This window comes from Nycticebus coucang, chromosome 7 (genome assembly GCF_027406575.1).
Source record: "Nycticebus coucang isolate mNycCou1 chromosome 7, mNycCou1.pri, whole genome shotgun sequence".
NCBI classification, from domain to species: domain Eukaryota; kingdom Metazoa; phylum Chordata; class Mammalia; order Primates; family Lorisidae; genus Nycticebus; species Nycticebus coucang.
This window is the reverse complement of record NC_069786.1, coordinates 116,235,433-116,255,808: the sequence shown is the minus strand read 5'-3', so window position 1 is coordinate 116,255,808 and position 20,376 is coordinate 116,235,433. Positions and strand designations below refer to the sequence as shown.

General features: G+C 51.5%; 2 protein-coding genes across 2 annotated transcripts; one reads left to right on the top strand and one right to left on the bottom strand.

Annotated features, from left to right (window-relative positions):
- The first annotated feature begins 389 nt into the window (after positions 1 to 389).
- FEV (FEV transcription factor, ETS family member) lies at positions 390 to 4,553 on the top strand. Its single transcript, XM_053597178.1, has 3 exons — positions 390 to 684; positions 1,406 to 1,480; positions 3,426 to 4,553. The coding sequence occupies exons 1-3, from the start codon at positions 633 to 635 to the stop codon at positions 4,019 to 4,021; spliced, it is 723 nt and encodes a 240-aa protein (XP_053453153.1). The 5' UTR covers positions 390 to 632; the 3' UTR covers positions 4,022 to 4,553.
- A 12,884-nt stretch (positions 4,554 to 17,437) lies between these two features.
- Positions 17,438 to 19,927, bottom strand: CDK5R2 (cyclin dependent kinase 5 regulatory subunit 2). The gene has a single exon (XM_053597385.1). It carries the CDS (start codon positions 19,743 to 19,745, stop codon positions 18,645 to 18,647), a length of 1,101 nt encoding a protein of 366 aa, XP_053453360.1. The 5' UTR covers positions 19,746 to 19,927; the 3' UTR covers positions 17,438 to 18,644.
- Between the last annotated feature and the right edge of the window lie 449 nt (positions 19,928 to 20,376).

The following is a 20,376-nucleotide window of genomic DNA, read 5'->3' as shown; positions in this document are numbered from 1 at the left end:
GCCTAGAGACGGCAACCCGTGTGGGGGTAGGGCGAGGAAGGGGGAGAAGAGCTAGGGGAGGGAGCAGAGGGTAAGGAGGGCTCTGGGGAGGAGGCTGTGGTAGCTGGGGTCCGAGGTGGGGCCGGTACACCAGCCCCGTCACTGTTTATAGAGAGTCAGGGAGGTGGAAAAGAAACACTTGGGTCCCCATCAGAGCTCTCTGCCCGGAGCCCATCCCCCGCGCGCCTCCCCGGCTGCGGGGAGCGGGGGGCTGCCGGGTGCGCTTGGCTGTGGCGCGGCGCGTTGGAGACTTTATTGCGATCGGACGATAAGAGGGGCGGGGGCGGGGTCCCGGGGGCCGAGGCGGCCGTGCTTTAATTAAAACGGAAATTGCGGCCCCTGCCCACGCGGGGGCCGGAGGGTTCCAGGCGGCCCCGCAGCTGGGAGCGTTGCTCCAGGACCCCCCACACACACAACCAATCCCCCGCCACGCCCGGGGTGCCCCCTCCCGCCAGGCCCTGCCGGACCAGGCGCGGTCTTCTCGCTGTCACCCACCGTCGTCTCGGGCGGGGATCGGTGCCCCGGAGCTCAAAGCCTGGCGCGCCCCCCTTTCCCCGTCCCCCCCAACTCCCACCTCCCAGTCCCTGGCGGCGATGAGACAGAGCGGCGCCTCCCAGCCCCTGCTGATCAACATGTACCTGCCAGGTACCAGGGACCAGCCGGGGACTGGAGGCACCAGGACCTGGGGCGGGGAGTCTAGGCGCATGGCAAGGGGGTGTCGGGGTCCAAAGGAAGGGAAGCCGTACAAAGATTTGGATTGCTGGGAAAGCTGATTGCCATTTAGTGGGAACTTAAAGGCAGAGAGCTCTGGGTTTCAGAGTGGGGTCTAGGGGACTCGAAGTGAGCAGACTGGGGTCCTGGGAGGCCAAGGGCGGGAGCTCAGGGGCCTGAAAGAACCTGTAGGGGAAGCAATGGTCTTAGGCTTGGTGGAGGATTCAGTGCTGGAGCCGGACGGGGAGGCTGTAGTCCGCCGCGCGTCGCCTCGCGCCCTCGTCCCCCCTCACCTTCCTGCTCCGAGCGTTCGCATGGGCCTGGCCCTCCAGGGGCCCTCCTCTTCTCTCCGATGGGTTCCGCACGCTCAGGCTCAGCTGGCGCAGTCCCCGCTCGGCTTTATAAGACTGCAGCCGGCCCCTTCGGAAAGCGGATTTCCTTTTTCCTGGACGCGTTTCCTGACTTGGGCGCTACGGAGGGGCTCCGCGAGGCACGCGCCGGGGACAGACTCCGGGAGGAGGAGCCGGGTGGCCCGGACCCCCAGCCTGGCTTCTGGGAGCCGCGGCACCCACCTGGAGCCTTGGCCCAGAGCCCTTTCTGTCAAACCCATAACTTCCGCCTAGGTCTTCCTGACTGTTTTCTTCTGCTGCCGCAGATCCTGTCGGAGACAGTCTCTTCAAGGAAGGGAAGAGCCCAGGCTGGGGGCCGCTGAGCCCTGCAGTGCAGAAAGGTGAGCAAGCGGGAGCACCGGGCAGGCGAGGCAAGGGCAGTGGATGGGGTCCCAAGCGCAGACCTCAACAGGACGGGCGCCTCCACGACCACCCGGAGCAGAGGGTGGAAGCGATGTGCAACCGCAATTCTGGGTAGCGAGGATCCTGGCGTGATTGTGGGGAAGCTCTGGGGAGATGTTCACTGGCCTTTTAACTACTGCATCTCCTGAGTCCCAGGGCTGGACGTGCAGGCGAGGGCAGACGGGGAGGATCCCATCCTTTACTTTGGGGCATGTGGTTTTCCAGGCTTTAAGGCCAGGACTAAAATGCTGCGCGTCCTTTCCCTCCTGAAAGTAGGAACTGCACGTATGCAGCACCAACTGGCAAGGGGACCCAGAGAATTACTCTCCGGGCACAAGAGTCTGCCCAACCACTGGACCCCACTGGGGAAGTGCCTTCTGCTTCTCCTGCCTGCACGGAGCAACTCAGGCAGGCCTCTGACGGCCAAGACCCTGGGGCGATTGTAATTGATTCCCAGGTTGGCCAGTGGTACTCCAGGGTCACTAACTTACCCTGCTGCCTGCTGGCCCTCCAGGCAAGGCCTTCTCACAGCCCCATCCAAGTTGGATATCTTTCCAACTTACAGAAACCTCAAAAGGGGGAAGGTGGCAACTGCTTTATCCAAAAGGAAACGTGCGTCAAACAGGACCAGGTTTCCCAGCCTCTCATTTCACTTGGCCAGGGGCACATTTGTACCCAAACCTTCCCCTTCTTCTGACCCAACTCATTGTGGCACCAGGAGCCGGTCAGCTCCTTGCTGGGCTTGCTTGGAGAGATTGGGGTTGAAATTATGAGAGAAGGTAGCATCTGGGTTCTAAGCTAGTGATGGAAAAAGGAAGAGGGAGTCACCAGATTTGAGGCAGTAACCAGATAGCCTGGAGGAAAATCTGTTTTATTCTGAAAGAGAGTTGGGGACAGTTGAATCCAGATTTTTTTTTTTTGCCTGTCTTATGGAGGCTCCAAGGCAATAGAAAGGGAATTCTGGGGATCCCACTGTCACTACCCACATATCTAGGAAAAACCTCCTTGCTGCTTCCAACAACTCTAACATCTGGAAGGAGATAGGCAAAGGATGGGAAGAGGCTAGGAGCTGAGCACAGCGGCTTCTCAGTGCTGTCTCTCCTTAGAGCTGTTTGTCAGGCCCCAGGGTATTATGGCACCTTTGCACACAGGGAATCCCGCCTGCAGCGAAAAAAGAGGCCCAAGTCAATAGCACCAGCGCAGAGCTCCGCACACCTGAAGGCAGTTAGACTGCAAAGCCTCTCAGAGCCTGTCCTACCTCTCACATACAGGAGGTCACTGTCCCTCCTTTTCTTTCTTTCTTTTTTTTTTGCACTGTCCCTACTTCTGTCCCATGTGGTATTGCAAGGAAGACAGCCACCAACTCACCTAAGGCTGAGCCTGTCCGATTGGGGATGCATTTGGGGATGGGGAACTGGCTTAAGCCTTGTCCAGGAGTGGCCGGGGTTATCTCGCTGTAGGCCTGCCCCTTCCCATCCGAATGGCTGGACATGGTCCACTTGGGATAGATGGTTGTACCAGGCATGCCATCTCCTGGATAAGAGTGCCCGGCCCAGGTGGCCCTTGCTCACCTTGGAAAGCAGAATGCCTGGGTGCAACACTGCATCCAGATGGAGAAGGCAATGCTTCTGCCCTCTGTCCCCCTAGTTTCCACAAAACCATGTGCCTGCGGGGCTGCATCCTTTTAAAGGAAGGCGCATTTCCATTGTGCAAAAGCGCCATAGCGGCTAGAGACGCTTTGCTGCTCAGTCGCTCCCTGCCAGCCGCTCCCGCGGAAAGCAGCTGCACAGCCAGACGTGCCCTTGCCCTACCAGACGCCGGTTCACCCTTTCCCTAGTTGCAGCCTCCCTCCCCTGCCTGTGGCTGACCGGCCCCTCCCCACAGGCAGCGGGCAGATCCAGCTGTGGCAGTTTCTGCTGGAGCTGCTGGCGGACCGCGCGAACGCCGGCTGCATCGCTTGGGAGGGCGGCCACGGCGAGTTCAAGCTCACCGACCCGGACGAGGTGGCGCGGCGCTGGGGCGAGCGCAAGAGCAAGCCCAATATGAACTATGACAAGCTGAGCCGTGCACTTCGCTACTACTACGACAAAAACATCATGAGCAAGGTGCATGGCAAGCGCTACGCCTACCGCTTCGACTTTCAGGGCCTGGCGCAAGCCTGTCAGCCGCCACCGGCTCACGCCCACGCCGCGGCCGCCGCGGCGGCCGCGGCCGCAGCTGCCCAGGACAGCGCGCTCTACAAGCTACCCGCCGGCCTCGCCCCTCTGCCCTTTCCCGGCCTCTCCAAACTCAACCTCATGGCCGCCTCAGCTGGCGTAGCGCCAGCAGGCTTCTCCTACTGGCCGGGCCCGGGCTCTGCTGCCACCGCCGCCGCGGCCGCCACCACCGCGGCGCTCTACCCCAGTCCGGGTTTGCAGCCCCCGGCTGGGCCCTTTGGCGCTGTGGCCGCCGCCTCGCACTTGGGGGGGCATTACCACTAGACTGGGCAGCCGGGAACGCCTCTCCCACACGCCCAGAGCCTCTCCTGGTCCCAGCCACGTTCCCAGGAGGGGACCTGGCGCCCTGTCCAACATTCCTTTAAGCCAGTTTTACTCCACCTGGGGGAAGGGACCGGAAGGAAGGCTTGTCAATCTCCCTCTAACACTAGATTTGCCCTCACCTCACCCCCTATTCCCTGGTGGAGGACGATTGCCTCCACCCCTTGACTTTTATGTTTCTAGGCCTCCAGATCTCTTGGACTTCCTCTGCCTTTTGTCCCCTCCACTTGCACCTAGGCCGGGCTCCTATTGCCTCGTTCATTATGAACCCTTAAAAAAAAAATTCCAAATCTTTTCTGTTTTTCTGTCCTCCACGGAACTGCTCCGCACCCAGCACGGGAAGGCCTTTCGCAGTCCTCCTTTCCAGGATCTCAGAGGATTTGGTAAGGGCCACTGGCCCTCATGACATACGGCCTCCCTTCCCCCAGACCCCACACTCGGGCAGGAGGGCCCAGTGTGCTTCTGTTCCCGTCTAGCCCCATTAAAGCTCCCAAGCTTCCCATCGCCTCATCTCTTCTGTTCTTTGCTGCACCAGAACCTTTCTTCAGGGGAAAAGAAGGGAGTGGATCAGGCCAGACCAGAGCCGAAAGACCTGCCAAGGAAGAGCTTCAGAGGAGGGCAAAGCTTGGGTGCTGCTGGCCGGCAGCGACGCGCCCCTAACGGGTGGGTGCAGTCTAAGAGAGGTAGCCGCCTCGCTGCACCCGCCCTCGGTCACACCCGCCTCCTTCGCCCGTCCCTCCTGCACCCCATACCAACTTCTTTCCATCCTGGCCTCATATCTCACCTTCCCCCATCTCACCTGCCACCCCAAACACACCTCGTCCCCTGCTCCGTGTCAGCTCGACTCATCTTCAGCCCATCCCAGCCTTCCCTCGGCCACTTCATTTCATCCCCTTCCCGACCTACCCTACCCTCATCCTGCCTTCACTTCCACTTTCTCCCCCTCTCACTTACAAACCGCCGCCCCTGCCCCCATTATCTATCGCTATCTTTTTCTCTGGATCTGCCGCCTGATTTTCAGAAGGGGTCTCTTCGTCCTCCTCCTGCGCTGGCAGCTCTCAGACCCGGCCTGTGGCTGCACCCTCCTTCCCACGGGTACCGCGCGCCCTCTGCTGTTTGGAGGAGGGTAAGCCAGGGCCAGGTTTTGCACTTAAGCTACGGAAGCGTTTGTGCGTCGCTGTGTTGGAAACTCAGGTGCTTCACCATATTGAGCATGGGAGGACTAGTCGCGTCCAAGTCTCCTTTGGCCTTCAGAGAAGAGGGTGAAAAGAGAAACTCTGGCCCTGAATCCTAGGTCCGGCCTCGGGAAGTCTGGAAAATGCGTCGAACGGATCATTCTCCAGCCCAGAGGCGCTACTGAATACTGTGCCTACAAGGGCCACAGCTCCTATGTTGTCTTACTGCCTTTTCCAAACCCTTTTGGCAGGAAAAGTGCCTTACGTGCCTTCCCTTTGGCAGGAAAACTGCCTTACATGTTTCCTTGGAGGAAAACAAAGCTAGTGAAGGTGCCTAAAATAATAGCTGAGACTTCAAGGCAAGCTCCAGCCTCCGTTCCACCCCCCCCCCGCCCCGTCCCAGGAGCGCATCTCTTCCTGGACCAAAGGTTCCTCACAGGAGGTGGGAGAATGCCCTGGGCTCTCACACAGCAGCTGAGGAGATTTCCCTGTGCCCTATGGGCAGTAAGGCAAAATACAAATGGAAGGCTGTATCCAGGCCCACCTAGGCAAAGAGTATTTATTTACTTTCATTTTATTTGTCACTTTATTTTTTCTGGTTTTCCAAATAACACACACTCAGTGTAGGACTCTGGAAAACACACATAAGGCCTCCATTAAATATTGGTTTGATGAAGAAGGTAAAGAAGGTAAAGAGAAATCCCTGGTAGTTCCAATACACAGAGGGCACTATTGATAGCTCTTTGTCATAATCTCCTCCGTCTTCTCTGTGCCTTTGAACATTTAATGACACCCTACTTTAGCCATCTATTGTCAGAGCATGAGCATGTTCCATGCCATTGTGCACCATAGGCCTCAGGAGGTGGGAGTGAGCTCATATATTCATCAAGTTGGTGTGCCAGGGCGGGAGTCTGGCCTGGTAAAAGCCTCCGTGATGTCCATGGCGAGGCAGAGAGCCTATTTATATAGCTTTGCTGGCAAAGGGCAGGAAGCTGAGAGGAAGAAGAGATGTGGTGGGGCGACAGAGCCAGGATCCACAAAGATCTGGGCTTCTAAGAATTGTGGGTGAATGTAACATAGTAAAAATTTTTAGTAAGGAATGTGAGGCCCTGCTCTTGGATCTTTCAATGAAACAACAGGAGCCTTGACAAGGGCGAGGCTTAGTAGAGCCTGTGTGTAAATTAGTGATGTCTCAGTCAATGCAACATTAAATGGGAGGCCATATCAGGAAACGCAGAAAAATCGCTGTGATCTTAGTGGAGTTATGGCACTTGAGATAAAGGAAGTGACCCACTTGTTTTAATAGTTTTGCTCCCAGCAATACTGTGCACAGTGTTAGGTAATATTTTCAGAAAACCAGAGGGCACATAGCACAGTAGACCAGCAAATAAAGAGGAAGAACATTGGAAAACCAATAACAATGCTATATGTAGTCTGGAAAATCAACTAGGGAAAGGGGTATGGGAGCCATCCTCATTTATTCAAAGAACTGTCCTGAGGGAAAGGACCTGGATACATGTGACTAAGGGTAGGACTGGGACACGTGGTTGGAGGCTCCAGTAAGACAAAAGTCACCTGATCTACTGAAGAGTCTCTGCTATGGAATGTGTCAGGCGAGTTCCCTGTCACCAGTGTTCAACAGACCCTTGCATGAGAAGTAGAGCAGGGAGGTGGACCAGGCAGCTTCTCTAACCTTGAGACATCAGTGATTCAATAAAGGAGGGATTTCAGTCACTGCTGGGCAGCTGGGGGAGATGTTGGTAGATTAAAGGGTCTTCTTACCTATGAAATCACACCCTGAAAGCTCACCCTGCCCCTCTGTTCTTTCTTGTCCAGACAGACAAGAAAGCTAAGATATAGGGCTGGGAACCAGAAAAGCTGAGTTCCAGTTGCAGCTTGGCAACAACTTGCTATGTGACCTTCAGATAATCACACATCTTTTCTGGGATTCCATTCTCATCTGTAAAATAATGAGGCTGACCCAGGGATTTGCAGACTCTGCTCTGGTGGACACTCTGGGGTTACCTAGGTTCTCTCTGTGCCATAAAAGGAAGAGCTAGAAAAAGTTTGTTCAAGATGATCAGTAAGGTCAAATCCAGACTCGGAATCCTATGGATGGATGCCCTCTTCTCCAGGCTGTCTTAGCTCCAGTGGCCCCCCTGCCTTTGTGATGTCTCCAAGCCCTGGGTTACTGTGGTCCTGGGAGGACTCTTCTCCACCCAAGGCCTAAAGAAGCCACACTGTTACCATACTCAGCTTTCTGCTGATCCAGGCTTGTCTTCATTGATGTTAAACCCCTTGGTACTTGGCTCTCTGAGGTATTAATTCCACCCTTGCATTCCCTCTCCTAATCCAGGTCCAACCCCTCTTGCACTCCCTGGGCCTTCTCTCAATCCCCCATTCAAGTCACTGGTGAGAATATGGCTCATTCCCTGCCCTCCTCCCATGTGCTTGCACTGCAGAGTTTAAAAAATGCTTTCACTTCCATTGTTTTATTGATCCCCTCCAAGATTAGGGAGGAAGACAGGGCAGAGATTGTTTTATCTGCTTGGAGGATAAATAAACCAAGGCTCAAGATGTTAAATGACTTGGCAAAAATCTTAAGGCTTATTCTAGATGCTGTGTCTTCTGTTTCCTCTGACAGGCCTTTCCTCACTGCTCTGAGTGACTGTTCTCCACAGTCCTTAGTGGCCCCTGATCACCTGTTTTTAGGATCACTCTCACTCTGAATTACACAGATCCGTGTTTATCCTCCAGTAATGTGTGACTAAGCTCCACCTGCCATCACTTACAGATAGACTCGAGGACATCTGTGTCCACACTGCCTGAGACCCACACAGTCACAGAGAAATGATGCCACCTAGGGCCCTGATGCTCACAGAGCACTTTCTTATATGCTAGCTCACACGACCATAGACGGGTATTGCAATAGGCTGCTGTGATGTACTTTTTCCAGAGTCTTCTGCTCTTTTGGCTTTCACCTTTCCCTCAACATGTCTTCAAAATGTGCCAAAATGAATTTAACTTGTTCCTTGAACTATTTATAGTCCATATTAAGTGGATCTGCTGATGATAAAAATATGCTTTACCATTCATTGAACCTGCCTCTGTGCCAGGCTGTGCCTTATGCTAATGCTCTACAGGTGGTGTTTCCTTTGAGCCGGCCACAATCTTGCCAGCTGGGGATGATTACTTCTAGTTTCAGTGAGGAAACTGAGGTGAGGAGGTTCTCTCAACCTGTGACTCCCCATCCCACCAGACCCCTCTTGCTGGGCCTTCCTGGATAGCCTCTTCTTCTTATAAACTTGATCTATTTCTTCCCCAGTTGAAATTGTTTACTGCCAATAATTGGTTATAAAGGACAATTTGACAGCTTATTTTATGAGTGTCTGTTGTTGGTTCCCCAACTGCTAAGGAAGTAATACATTTGTTCCTGACAAGGAACAGAGACTGTTTTTTTGCCCAATGCCTTTTGCATGCCTTCTCCTTCCTGACTGTGATCCTCTGTGTCATGGTGAAACTATGACCATATATTTACTTGAGTGGTATTTCCTACTTTGATTTGGTCAGAAGACTATCTCTGTGACTCTCCTCTGTCCTGGAATGGTATATCTCACATCTAGAGGCAAGTGGCTCAATGTCTTATTTTTTCTATGTCTGAAAAGTCTCTCTCATTAGGTCTTATTTACTGTGTCCTTTCCCCCTAAATACCATTCTTTATAAACAAAATGCAACATAGTTTGGCCATTACTCTTGTAGGGGCTCTGGGCTGGACTTCCTGGGTTTGAGTGCTGGCTTTGTCATTTACAAGCTGAGTGACCTCAAGCAAGTTACTTCTTCGTGCTTCAATTATCTCATGTGTAAAATGGATATGATAATAATGGAATCTATCTCATAAGGTTGCTATAAAGATTAAATGATTATATAAATATCTTGGTACATGTATCAGGGCTTTCTATTGCGAGACAAACACAACCCAAAACACAAACACAAACCCTGCCTGCCTCCTCTCCCACTCTAATCCCAAACGGTTGCCCTCAATGTGGCCTGGGAAAGAACTTGACTACCCATGCTTACTTTCCCATTTGTCCCAGGCCCACATCGGGAACTTCACCAAGAACCAGCTTCTTGACTGATTATGGATCCACAACCACTATTACATGGATTGGCCTCCTATACTTAGAACTTCCTCCATTTCTTTAGAGAGTGACAAGAGAATGTATTAAATTTACAATTGTAAAATCTCAGCTAGGTGCTAGCCATGTGACATTGGGACTATGTCTACACCATTCTTCTCTAAAATGTTGATATAGTAATGCTTACTTTATCCACAGTTATTGTATGAACTTCTACCTGACATTTGGAGATGAGACTTTTTTTTTTTTTTGAGACAGAGTCTCCCTTGTCACTCTCAGTAGAGTGTTGTGGCATCATAGCTCACAGCAACTGCCAACTCTTGGGTTCAAGTGATTCTCTTGTCTCAGCCTCCCCAGTAGCTGGGACTATGGGCTCCCACCACAATGCCTGGTTATTTTTAGAGACAGGGTCTGGCTGTTGCTCATCCTGGTCTCAAACCTCTGAGCTCAGGCAATCTGCCTGCCTTGGCCTCCCAAAGTGCTAGGGTTATAGGTGTGAGCCCCTAGACATTTTCTTGTTGTAGCAACTAACATTACCATAACTCGTACCCAAATTTGGTTTGTTTTTATTTTTATTTTTTAGAGAGGGGGTCTTGCTCTGTCACCCGGGCTGGTGTGCAGTGGCATGATCTTATTTCACTACAGCCTCCAACTCCTGGGCTCAAGCAGTCCTCCCTCCAGAGTAGCTGGGATTACAAGTGTGCCTGGTTTCAAATTGCATCTGATGTTAAGAACAGTCCTGGGAAATAGACGTTATTATTTTTACCATTTTATGGATGAAAAAACTGAGCCAGAGAGGTGTTAAACAGCTTTTCTAAAGTTATAAAGTGAGATAGGGCAGTGTAGGATTTGAACTCAGTCTGATTTCAGAGGCACTGAGTTCTCATAATCACTAAGAATGGGAAAGAAATTAATATGCTAAAACCTCCTAGAAGTAATAATAATAAGGGCTAACACTGAACATTCATGTGTCAGGTGCTATTTAAATTGCTTATATTCATTTATGCCTTACAATTCTCTGGCTCTAGAGAATTGTTGGTTCTAGTATTATTCCCATTCTTTTTTTTTTAGACAGTATCATTATGTCACCCTCAGTAGAGTGCTGTGGTGCCACAGCTCACAGCAACCTCAAACTCCTGAGCTCAAGCGATTCTTTTGCTTCAGCCTCCCAAGTAGCTGGGACTACAGGCGCCCATCACAACACCCAGCTGTTTTTTTTGTTGCAGTTGTTATTGTTGTTTTAGCTGGCCGGGGGAGGTTCAAACCCACCACCCTCAGTGTATGTGGCTGCCGCCGTAACCACTGTGCTACGGGCACTGACTATTATTCCCATTCTATAGAAGAAAACTGGGGCACAAAATGCTAAATAACTTTTTTGAGATCAGAGAGCTGGTGTGTGGTGGAAATGCAATTCAGACCCTGTTAGCCCAGTTTGCACCCTTTCCCCACCCATTGTTTCTTTGTTCTTCACTCACAGAGAAATGAGCAGATTCTTTGATTCTGAGAGGCCTAGAAAGTGGCAGGACTACATGCTCAAACTCTAGCCCAAGCCCAGAACTTACCGATTCCAACTCTTACCATGGGTTCCAGACAGTAAGAAAGTGAGAAATGCATTTTAGAAGTCTTGTGGCCAACTGTGACCCTTGCACTTATCTCAAACAGTATGGTGGAGTAGAAGGAACCCAGGTGGAAGTGGCTTCAAACCCAATCTTGGCCTGTTCCCTGTGGGACTAAGAGGGCTGCTTACTTTCTCCAGGCCTCGGAGACCTCATTGTAAAATAGAGATTATACCTTTTTTTTTTTTTTTTTGAGACAGAGTCTTACTATATTGCCCTCGGTAGAGTGCTGTAGCATCACAGCTCACAGCAACCCCAAACTCTTGGGCTTAAATGATTCTCTTGCCTCAGCCTCCCAAGTAGCTGGGACTACAGGCACCGGTCACAACACCCGCTATTTTTTTTTGTTGTTGTTGTTGTTGTTTTGTTTTGTTTTTAGCAGGCCCTGGCTGGGTTCAAACCCACCAGCCTTGGTGTATGTGGCCAGGGCCCTAACCACTAACCTATGGGTGCCGAGCCAATCATACTTACTTTTTTAGTTTCCTGCAAGGGCAGAACATGTCCCTAAAGTGTCTGGCACAGAGGGCCGCTCCATAACTGTCATCTGCCTCAGCATTGATTAATTTAGAAACAAACACCTGCTTGCAAGCTCATACCATTCCCCATCAGTCTAATCCTCCAATCCTACCCCAGTTCTTCCTCCATGGATCAGAGAAACTCTTTTCTTTAGTTTCTTTCCTTCTTTTAGGTTGGAGGAAGAGGAAGCAGCTAAAGAAGGCTGCAAGGCAAGCATTAGGTTTCTTTTGTGGAAAAGGCCAAGTTGCTTAGCAACACAGCGGGAACTTGCTAGGAAGGCTCCTGGCAGCCCTGTCCATTTTTGTTCTGCAGCATGGAGAGACCTAGAACAATGCGAGATGGGGTGACGAATGGGGAAAATGGGGGTCTCATGGTCATCTTCACAACCCCGAACCCTTCCACCTTTAACACACATGTTCTGCAAGCACATTTGTGCAATGGCCACCTCTATGCGTGCGCACCTGAAGGCCTGAATTGGGACTACCTTGCTTTTATTCTGTGCTTCAGAGTTTATAGATCACATCTGTAGACACTTTCACTTGATACTTGCAACACTCTCTTTAACAGTGGGAAGGTTAGGCCAGTCACAGTAGTTCATGCCTATAATCCTAGCACTCTGGGAGGCTGAGGCAAGGGGATCCCCTGAGCTCAGGAGTTCGAGACCAACCAAGAGATGCAATATCCCATTACTGTTTTGACTTGAATTTATTTGACCAACAGTAAAATACCTTTGTGTTTATCAATTGTTTACATTTCTTTCTGTGAATTCCCTCTTTGCAGTTTTAGCTTTTTTTCTATTGAAAAGTATATTGTGTTGCAAATATGTTCTCTCTTTGTCACTGGTCTTTCAATCTTGTTTTTATTGAGAGAATGCAAAATAAATCAGTAACAAAATAATTATCAGGTGGGGACACATGCTAAGAAGAAAATTGGGACATGTAATGACTTTTTTCATTTTTCTTTCCTATTTCTCTGACATTCAAAAGCTTACATGGAGTCAGATGAATCAATCTTTTCCATGAAGGTCTTTCTACTCCTAAAAAGACATTCTACAACTACCCCAAGATGTAACAACAACAGTAATAATAAATAACCCATATTTTCTTCAAGTATATTCTATTTAACTACAGTAATATATTAATTACTGTTTTCTTTTTTTCTAATGTTTTCTAATTGTATTAGAAATATTTTATTGGAAAAGGTTAAACTCTGAAGATGGAGTGAAAGTCCTTTAGACAATATCTATTCCAGTCCCTTCCTAGAAGTTACTTTTTTTTTTTGTAGAGACGGAGTCTCACTTTACCACCCTCAGTAGAGTGCCATGACGTCACAGGGCTCACAGCAACCTCCAGCTCTTGGGCTTCCGCGATACTCCTGCCTCAGCCTCCCAAGCAGCTAGGACTACAGGTGCCCGCCACAATGCCTGGCTATTTTTTTGTGGCAATTCGGCGGGGCTGGGTTTGAACCCGCCACCTTTAGTATATGGGGCCGGTGCCCTACTCACTGAGCCATAGGCACCACCCTAGAAGTTACTTGTTAAGAGTGATGTATCTCTTTCTCAAGTTTCTGCTAGCCACAACCCCCCCCCCCACACACAGAAGAATTATACTTTGGTTCATTTTGCTTTTGCATAAATATTATATAATATGTATCATTATGCAACTTTTAATTTAGCTTCATGTTTTGGAGATCTTTCATGTCAATGCACTCATTCTTCTTAAACTAAATATTATAGTATCAGTAATTCATATGTATCAAAGTTTATTTAACCCCTAAACTACCAGAGGATATTTAAATTGATTCCAACTTTCCTCTTTCCAAACAATAATACAATTTTATTTTATTTAATTAATTTATTTATTTTTGAGACACAGTCTCAGCTGTTGCCCTGGGTAGAGTGCAGTGGCATCATAGCTTACAGCAACCTCAAACTCTTGGGCTTAAGCGATTCTCTTGCCTCAGCTTCTCAAGTAGCTGGGCCAGAATACTTGGCCATTTTTTGGTTATAGTTGTCATTGCTGTTTGGCAGGCACTGAGCTACAGGCGCTGAGCCAATAATACAATTTTAAAAATCCTTGTCATATCTCTTAGTAAAAATATTCAAGTATTTCTCTACCATCAATACACAAGTTGGAATTCCTCAGTAGAAAGGTACATACATTTAAAATGTCAATGGATACTTTCAAATTGTTCTTTCTTCTAAGGATTTTTTATAACTTTAAAACAATTAAATCTTTGATCAACTTGAAATTTATTTGGGGGTAAAGAATGAGGCAGGATTGATCTTATTCTTCATATAAATTAACCATCCATTTGTATCAAAACCATTTGCTAATACATTTTTTCCCAGTGAATTTGAAGCGGTACCTTTATCACATATTAAACTCCCGTGTATGCCAGAGTTTAGCTTTGGATTATCTATTCTGCTCTACTGATATGTCTATTCCTATCAGTGCCATATGTTTTAGCTACCTTAGCTTTATAATTCATTTTAATATCTGATAGGACAAGATCTTTATTGTTACTCTTCTTCTTAGGGCTTTCCTGGTCTTCAGTGTTTTTCTGGAATGATATGTAAATTATTTTTTTAAAGGAGTAGCATGTAGAAATGTTGGAATATTTTTCTATTTGTAATGTTATCACTCCTTCCTTTTAGTTTGTCATATATAAAAATACACACAGAAAGACTAATTTTATGATTTATGGGCTGGAAGCTAAATATTAATCACAGGAGACAATAATTAAGGAGCATAAAGAAATGCAGGAAAAATCTAAGTAGGGGGACAAATTATTGTGGGCAATATCTCTAAGTGGAAGAGAATTTGAGAGAAGCTAATGCTAAAAAGACAGTGGGAAGAATCTACAGAAAAAAACCCATGAAGCCCCAAACTGGATCAGGGCAATTTTAAACCAGAAACTAAGCTATGAAACCTGAATGTTGAGGGAAAAGGGGTCAGGGTAAGAAGTCAGACAGACAGTCTGCAAGTGTAACAGAGAGACCTGCCTCTAAAACCTTATTTGATGTATTAAACTAAGGTCAAAGAGACTTGCACGATTGTGGCTTTCTGTTTATCTATATTATACTCAATCTTTCATTATAATGAACTAAACAATTTTTCTACCCCTCATCTGCACTCCTACCCTATCTGGGTATAGAAGACCCTCTTTGTAGGGTATATGGCAAGAAGCTTAAAGGAAAAAGCATGGTCATAAATAAAGATCTTTCAAAAGTGTTAATCTTGCTCTCTTGAGGCCACTCATAGTAAATGTTGTGTGTGATATACAAAGAGGTCAGGAATCCCACTTAAAGTGGAGTACATGAAGAAAGTCAAGCCTTTGTACCTGGATTCCAGCTATCCTTAGTCATAATGACATGACAGGGGAGGGGGACTGTTTTGGCAGCTTCCATTGTAGAAATCTTCCAGAGATGCCCATCTGGGTGCTTGAAGCAGGATCTTAGTGGGTAGAGGCCATGTCCTCTTAGATACTGCCAGATACCCTGGTTGCAGGCACCCTGCTTGGCAGGGAAAGAAGTTACCATGACAACCACCCCCTAACTGTGTGCTGCTGTTGTTGGTTTTTTTTTTTTTTTTTTGTATTTTTCCTTTTCCAATAAGTACCAAGATATTCCAGGAACAGGCAACCATGGCTCACAGGACAGAATGTCCTCTGCTCCAGGAAGTGGGGAAGAAATGGAGGGAGTGGAGATGTGTATATATTGTGACTGATAAACCACCATCAGTATAAATGCATTTGTTTCCGCACCTAGGTTAAAATGTGTGCCTTTGGTGATGTGTCAACGCATGTATCAGCATGTATGTGCAAATGGATGGATCACCTGTTATCTATCCATTTGCTTTCCTGCTCCCCTCTGCACAGCCCCCCCCCCCCCCCCCCGCCTTTGCTGGAGAATCACTCTAGCACTTTGCGGAAGGGAAGTGCTGAGTCATGGCTCCAGCGAAGTTTCTGTCTCCTCCATTTCCATTTTTTCCTCAGTCCACTCCTGTCCCCTGCTGGGCTCTCTCTAAAAATCTGGGCCTTCTTTACTACTTCATCATCAGTTTACACTCACTTTTCCCATGATTGCTCCTGGGCAGTAAAGAAGATGCCTTAATGTGTTTCTGCACTTACTCCCCTCCCCTCTCGCTTTCTCAGAACACTGTTCTGGCCATTCTCTTTGCGACTGCCCCTCTCCCTGAGAAAACAGGACTCTGATCAAGTTTGACCCAGGAGGCTAATTCTTCTGTGTGTTCACGTTGATCCTTCCCCAGTCCCTCCCCTCCTAATCGGATTAAGGCAGTGTCTCATACTTTGGGGCATGGCAAGGAAAGTGAGATTTAACTGCAGCTTTTTTCTCAATCTAGGTCTCCAAATGCCAGACCACGGGTTCCTGGAAGTATATTTGTGTGCGCCTGCACGTGTGTGCATAAAGGAAGGATGCTGTATCAATGCATTTAGGGGCAGTATCTAGAGACCTCCCAAGGGCAGGATGTTTGGGGTCTCTTTTCCACCGTCTTTACGCTTCTGTAGCTCAGAAATTCCAACCAAGTAGTTAGTCTCCCTAACTAGTTCCAAATAAAGCAGACCAGGATTTTTTTTCCCCCAGCGAGAGGTGGGAAAGTGGAGAGGCTGCCCCGCCTGCTCAGTCTGGTTACTATGGCGACAGCCGCGAGGTGACCCAAGCGATTCTTCTTCCCTCCTCCCAAACCCAAAGAAATGACGGCACCGCGCTGACTGCGCCAAATTCCAGCCAATGGGCGTCTGTTCCCGCCTTCCCTTCCGCCAGCTCGCCCCCTCCCCCGCCAGGAACTCGATTCACAAATCTGGACTCGGGATTTCCGGCTCCAGGCTGAAGGGCTCTGGGAGGAAGCCAGAGGAGAGTCGAGTCCTGTCCTCTTAAGAGGGCAAGTGGAAGCCAATATCCTTGAGTTCTCGGGCTACACTTCTGTAACTCGTCGACAGAATAGATTATGCGAAAGAGCTAGTTGAGGCCGAGTCCGAAAGTCTTCCTACCCTCCTTACAAACCACCCGTCACCGCCTAACCGCGCCCGTCAGCACCACGGACAGCGAAACTGGGCCTTGTCTTTGCCCACCCCTCCCGGTTTCTTTCAGGATCCTCCTGGCCCCCTGGCCACGGGGGTCGGAGTGAAGAGCGCTTTGCTGAAGCCAGGCCTCCTTGGACCAATGAAACAGTGAACAGGGCCCTTAGCCACGTGGTTAAGAGGCAGTGGGGACTGAACAGGGATCTCAGGCCAAATAACATATTTTGTTTGCTCTTCTTTTAATCCTGGAGAATGGGCTCTGTCTCCCCAGCTGCCTAGGTCCGCACTTCCTTGGCCATGGAGGGCTAGGGTCTGATTCTCCAGCAGGGAATGAGCCTCCCTAGAACGCCCTTTGTGGGCGTGTGACCGAAGCAGCCTGGAAGCAGCCCAGTGGTGGGAGATTTGTGGGAAGCCAAGTGTGACAGTCGGGCCCCATTTGAGAGTGGCGAACATAGACCTGACTGGACTCTTGACCAAATATATGGTGGGAGAGATTGGGGAGGAAGATAAAAGCAGCAATAATGACTAGCTAGTTTGCCTCGATGGGTCACATCATAGAAGGGGCACAACTCCTGTGCTCATCACTCAGTCCCTAAGTGGCTCGGGCAGTAATGGAGAGCTAGGTCAAACAAGACGGGGGTAGGGGGAGATGGATTCGGCTTTATCGCTAGGCCTCAATTCTTGGCTAACTCATTTTGCACTTTACTCTCTGTGACATGGAAGCCGATGGTGGGGGTGGGGAGGAATAGCAGTTGTCAGGGACTCGATCCTCGCCCACTAGACCCCGTTTCTTGCCCTCTTGCCCTGCTCATAGCCGTTCCCCTCCCGCTCCCACTCCCTCCCTCCCGGGGCCCAAAGAAAGGCCGGCGCAAAACCATCTGCAGGCGCTTCCAGCGCTTTATAGTTCTCTCCGGGACAGACGGACAGACAGACAGTGCGGCCCGCGCCGTCGGCCCGCATCATTGGCACCTTGGACACGGCCCCAGGCCCATCCCAGTCCCTGGTACTCTCCCGGGAGGATCCGGCCCCGCCCTAGCTCAGCACCTCGGACAGTTCCCGGCCCAGCCTCCCCCCTCCCCCCTCCCTCCGAAAACAACCAAATAAATTAAAAGGGGAGCAAACAAAAAAAACCTAAGAATAAGGAAGAGAGGTGCCCCTCTTCCAGGGTTAGAAGAATTTTTCTCCTCTCCGTCTCCTGAGGCGCCGCTACTGGGGTGGTCTCCCAGGTTGATTATACCTCCAAACCTCAGCCTCCAGAATGAAGCCAGCAGCTCCTCCCACCCCCCCAGCTCCCAGCATGCAACACGTTGGAAAAGGTGGGGAGAGGCGATGGGGGTGGGGCGAGGGACCATCCTGGCGCTTGTCTGGGCGCCTGGGGCTGCAGTGTCTAGTCGCACCTCAGACCATCCACATTAAAACTAACGTTCCCTTTGATTTGGGGAGGGGGTAAGGGGACTCAGGGAAAGAAATACAGGCTGACACAAATAGAAGGGGAAGGCAGACAGGAGGGGAGATGGCGACACATGACAGGAGCAAGGGAAAAGAGACAAGAGGAGGAGATAGGGACACAGGTGCAAGAGGAGAAACCGGGCAATAAGGTACAGTCAGGCAGGGGTAAGATGGAGATGGAAACGCTCACACCCAGGGAACCAAAAATGTAAGGAAAAGCAGAGAGAGAGATATGAAATACAGACAAGAGGAAAGATGAAGAGAGAAAGGAGGCGAAGAAATGGACAAAACCAAGGGGAGCTGGACTTAGAGACGCGCACAGGCAGAAAAGGGGACAACCCGGGCAGAAATGGAGAGGTGGGGTGCAGACAGATGGAAAGGGTGAAGTTGGGGGTGTCCTTCCCGCTCTCATCCCCCCTCCCCACTCTACGCCCAGCAAATCCAAAAATCCAAACGCCGCGGCCTCTGGTGTCCCAGCCTCCACCTTCCCCTGCGGGGCAGAGGCGGCTCCTCCTCGGCCAGGCTGTGGCGCCTAGCAGTGGTAACAGCGGCGGTGGCATGATGGTCCCGGGGGCGTCCGAGTGTGTGTCGGGGAAAGGGGCGGAAGTCGAGAGCAGCCCCTGGGTATCCTTTAGCGGTCCAGGTTCATAGTCCAGTGCTTGGCTCCGGCCGCGCAGCTGTCCCTGGCGGCTGAGGTGGCGGGGGCGCCCCCGCTCGGTGGACCCCCGGCGCTGGCGGCGGCCTCGCCCTCATTCTTGAGGTCTTGAAAGACCTGGGTGAAGAAGTGGGGGTCGGCGTTGAGCCTCAGCATCTGTGGGCTGAGCCGCTGGATGAGGCGCAGGCAGCGCTGCCAGAAGCGCTCCTTGTCGGGCTCTACGAGGAAGGGCTTGAGCGGGTAGGAGATCTCGTTGCCCATGTAGGAGTAGGCGAGGTAGAGGCAGGTGAGGAAGGCGGCCTGCAGCTCGGCGGCCGACGCCAGCTCATCCCCACGCAGCGACTCGCGACACAGCAGGTACACGAACACCAGATTGGCGGGCGTGATGAAGGCCTGGTCTTGCCAGCCCTGCAGCAGCAGCGAGCGGTCCACGCCACGGAACCAGCCCACCAACTCGCCGGGGCTCAGCTCCTTGAGGCGGTAGCAGCGTCGGCACACGAAGTCGCCCAGACAGCGCAGCAACTCGCCGGTGGACGCCTGCACTATGACCCGTCGCGGCGAGCCGCCAGGCACAGGCGGTGCCGCTTGCGGGGCTGGGGGAGGCGGCGGCGGAGGCTTTCCCCCTCCAGAGCCTGGCGGCTGGGCGGTCGCGCTGCCCCCCGACGGCGGCTCGCAGGTGGCGGCGGCCGCGGGCACGGTGGGCACTGGCACCGCCAGGGGCTTGGCGGCGCCGCCGCCGTCCGGGGGGTCCCGGCCCTTGCGGAGAAGATTCTCGCGGTTGCGTTGTTGGACCAGCGGGTCGGGGCCCGTAGATGCCGGCTTTGGTGTCACCTTCTTGCTGCCTTTTTTCTTCTTGGCGGACGCAGCCACCAGGCGCTTCCAGGTGAGCGCCGAGATCAGCACGGACGGCCGCTTGAGCCGACTCTCGCCTTTGCCGCCCTTGCCCACTGGCGGCGCCCCGTAGCCCCCCAGAGCCTCGTCCCCCGCAGGCGGCGCCTTCTTTTTCTCCTCGGGCAGCCCGCCGGGCCTCCGGCCCTTGGCCGAGGAGGCGGGGGAAAGAGACAGCACCGTGCCCATCCTGCAGAGCGGGGCCGGCGCCCGGGCTCCGGTGGAACCGCGGGCGGCGCCGCTGCTGCTGCAGCCCCGGGGGACCCGGCGGTGGGGGGCCTAGCCCCGGGCCGGGCGCGCGGAATGACTGGGAAAGGGGCTGCTTGGCTGCTCGGCGGACGCTGCTAGGAGTCTGAGCTGCGCCAGCTGCAGCGTCAACCCCACCCCTTTGGCCCCTTCTTTCGCGGCGCCGCGCCCCGCCTCACGCAGCCAATCCCTGTCTGAGCTACCGTTCTGACCGGCAGCTCCTCTGACCAATAGAATCTCTCATGCCAATTTTAAGTCCCGCCCTACCACCCACCCTCGGTCATAGGTCCTTTCCCTTCAACCAAAGGAGGAAAGGAGGAGGAGGTGGTCTTGGTTCCGAGGGTCCCCTTAGGGTCAGAGCTAAGAAGGTAGAGTGGCTGCTCCCACCTACCTTCCTCCAGGTCTTAGGGCCTGAATCAGCTTGTTTGGATGCACTGGGTCGCGGTAGCAGAGAAGCCATGGAAACAGCCCTCTGTCCTCCCACCTTAGAGCATGTGTAAGGGGCCAGTGTGGGTACAGAGCGTCATCCTCTGGATGACCCGGTCCCAGCTGGGTCGCGCTGCACTGGCTCCTT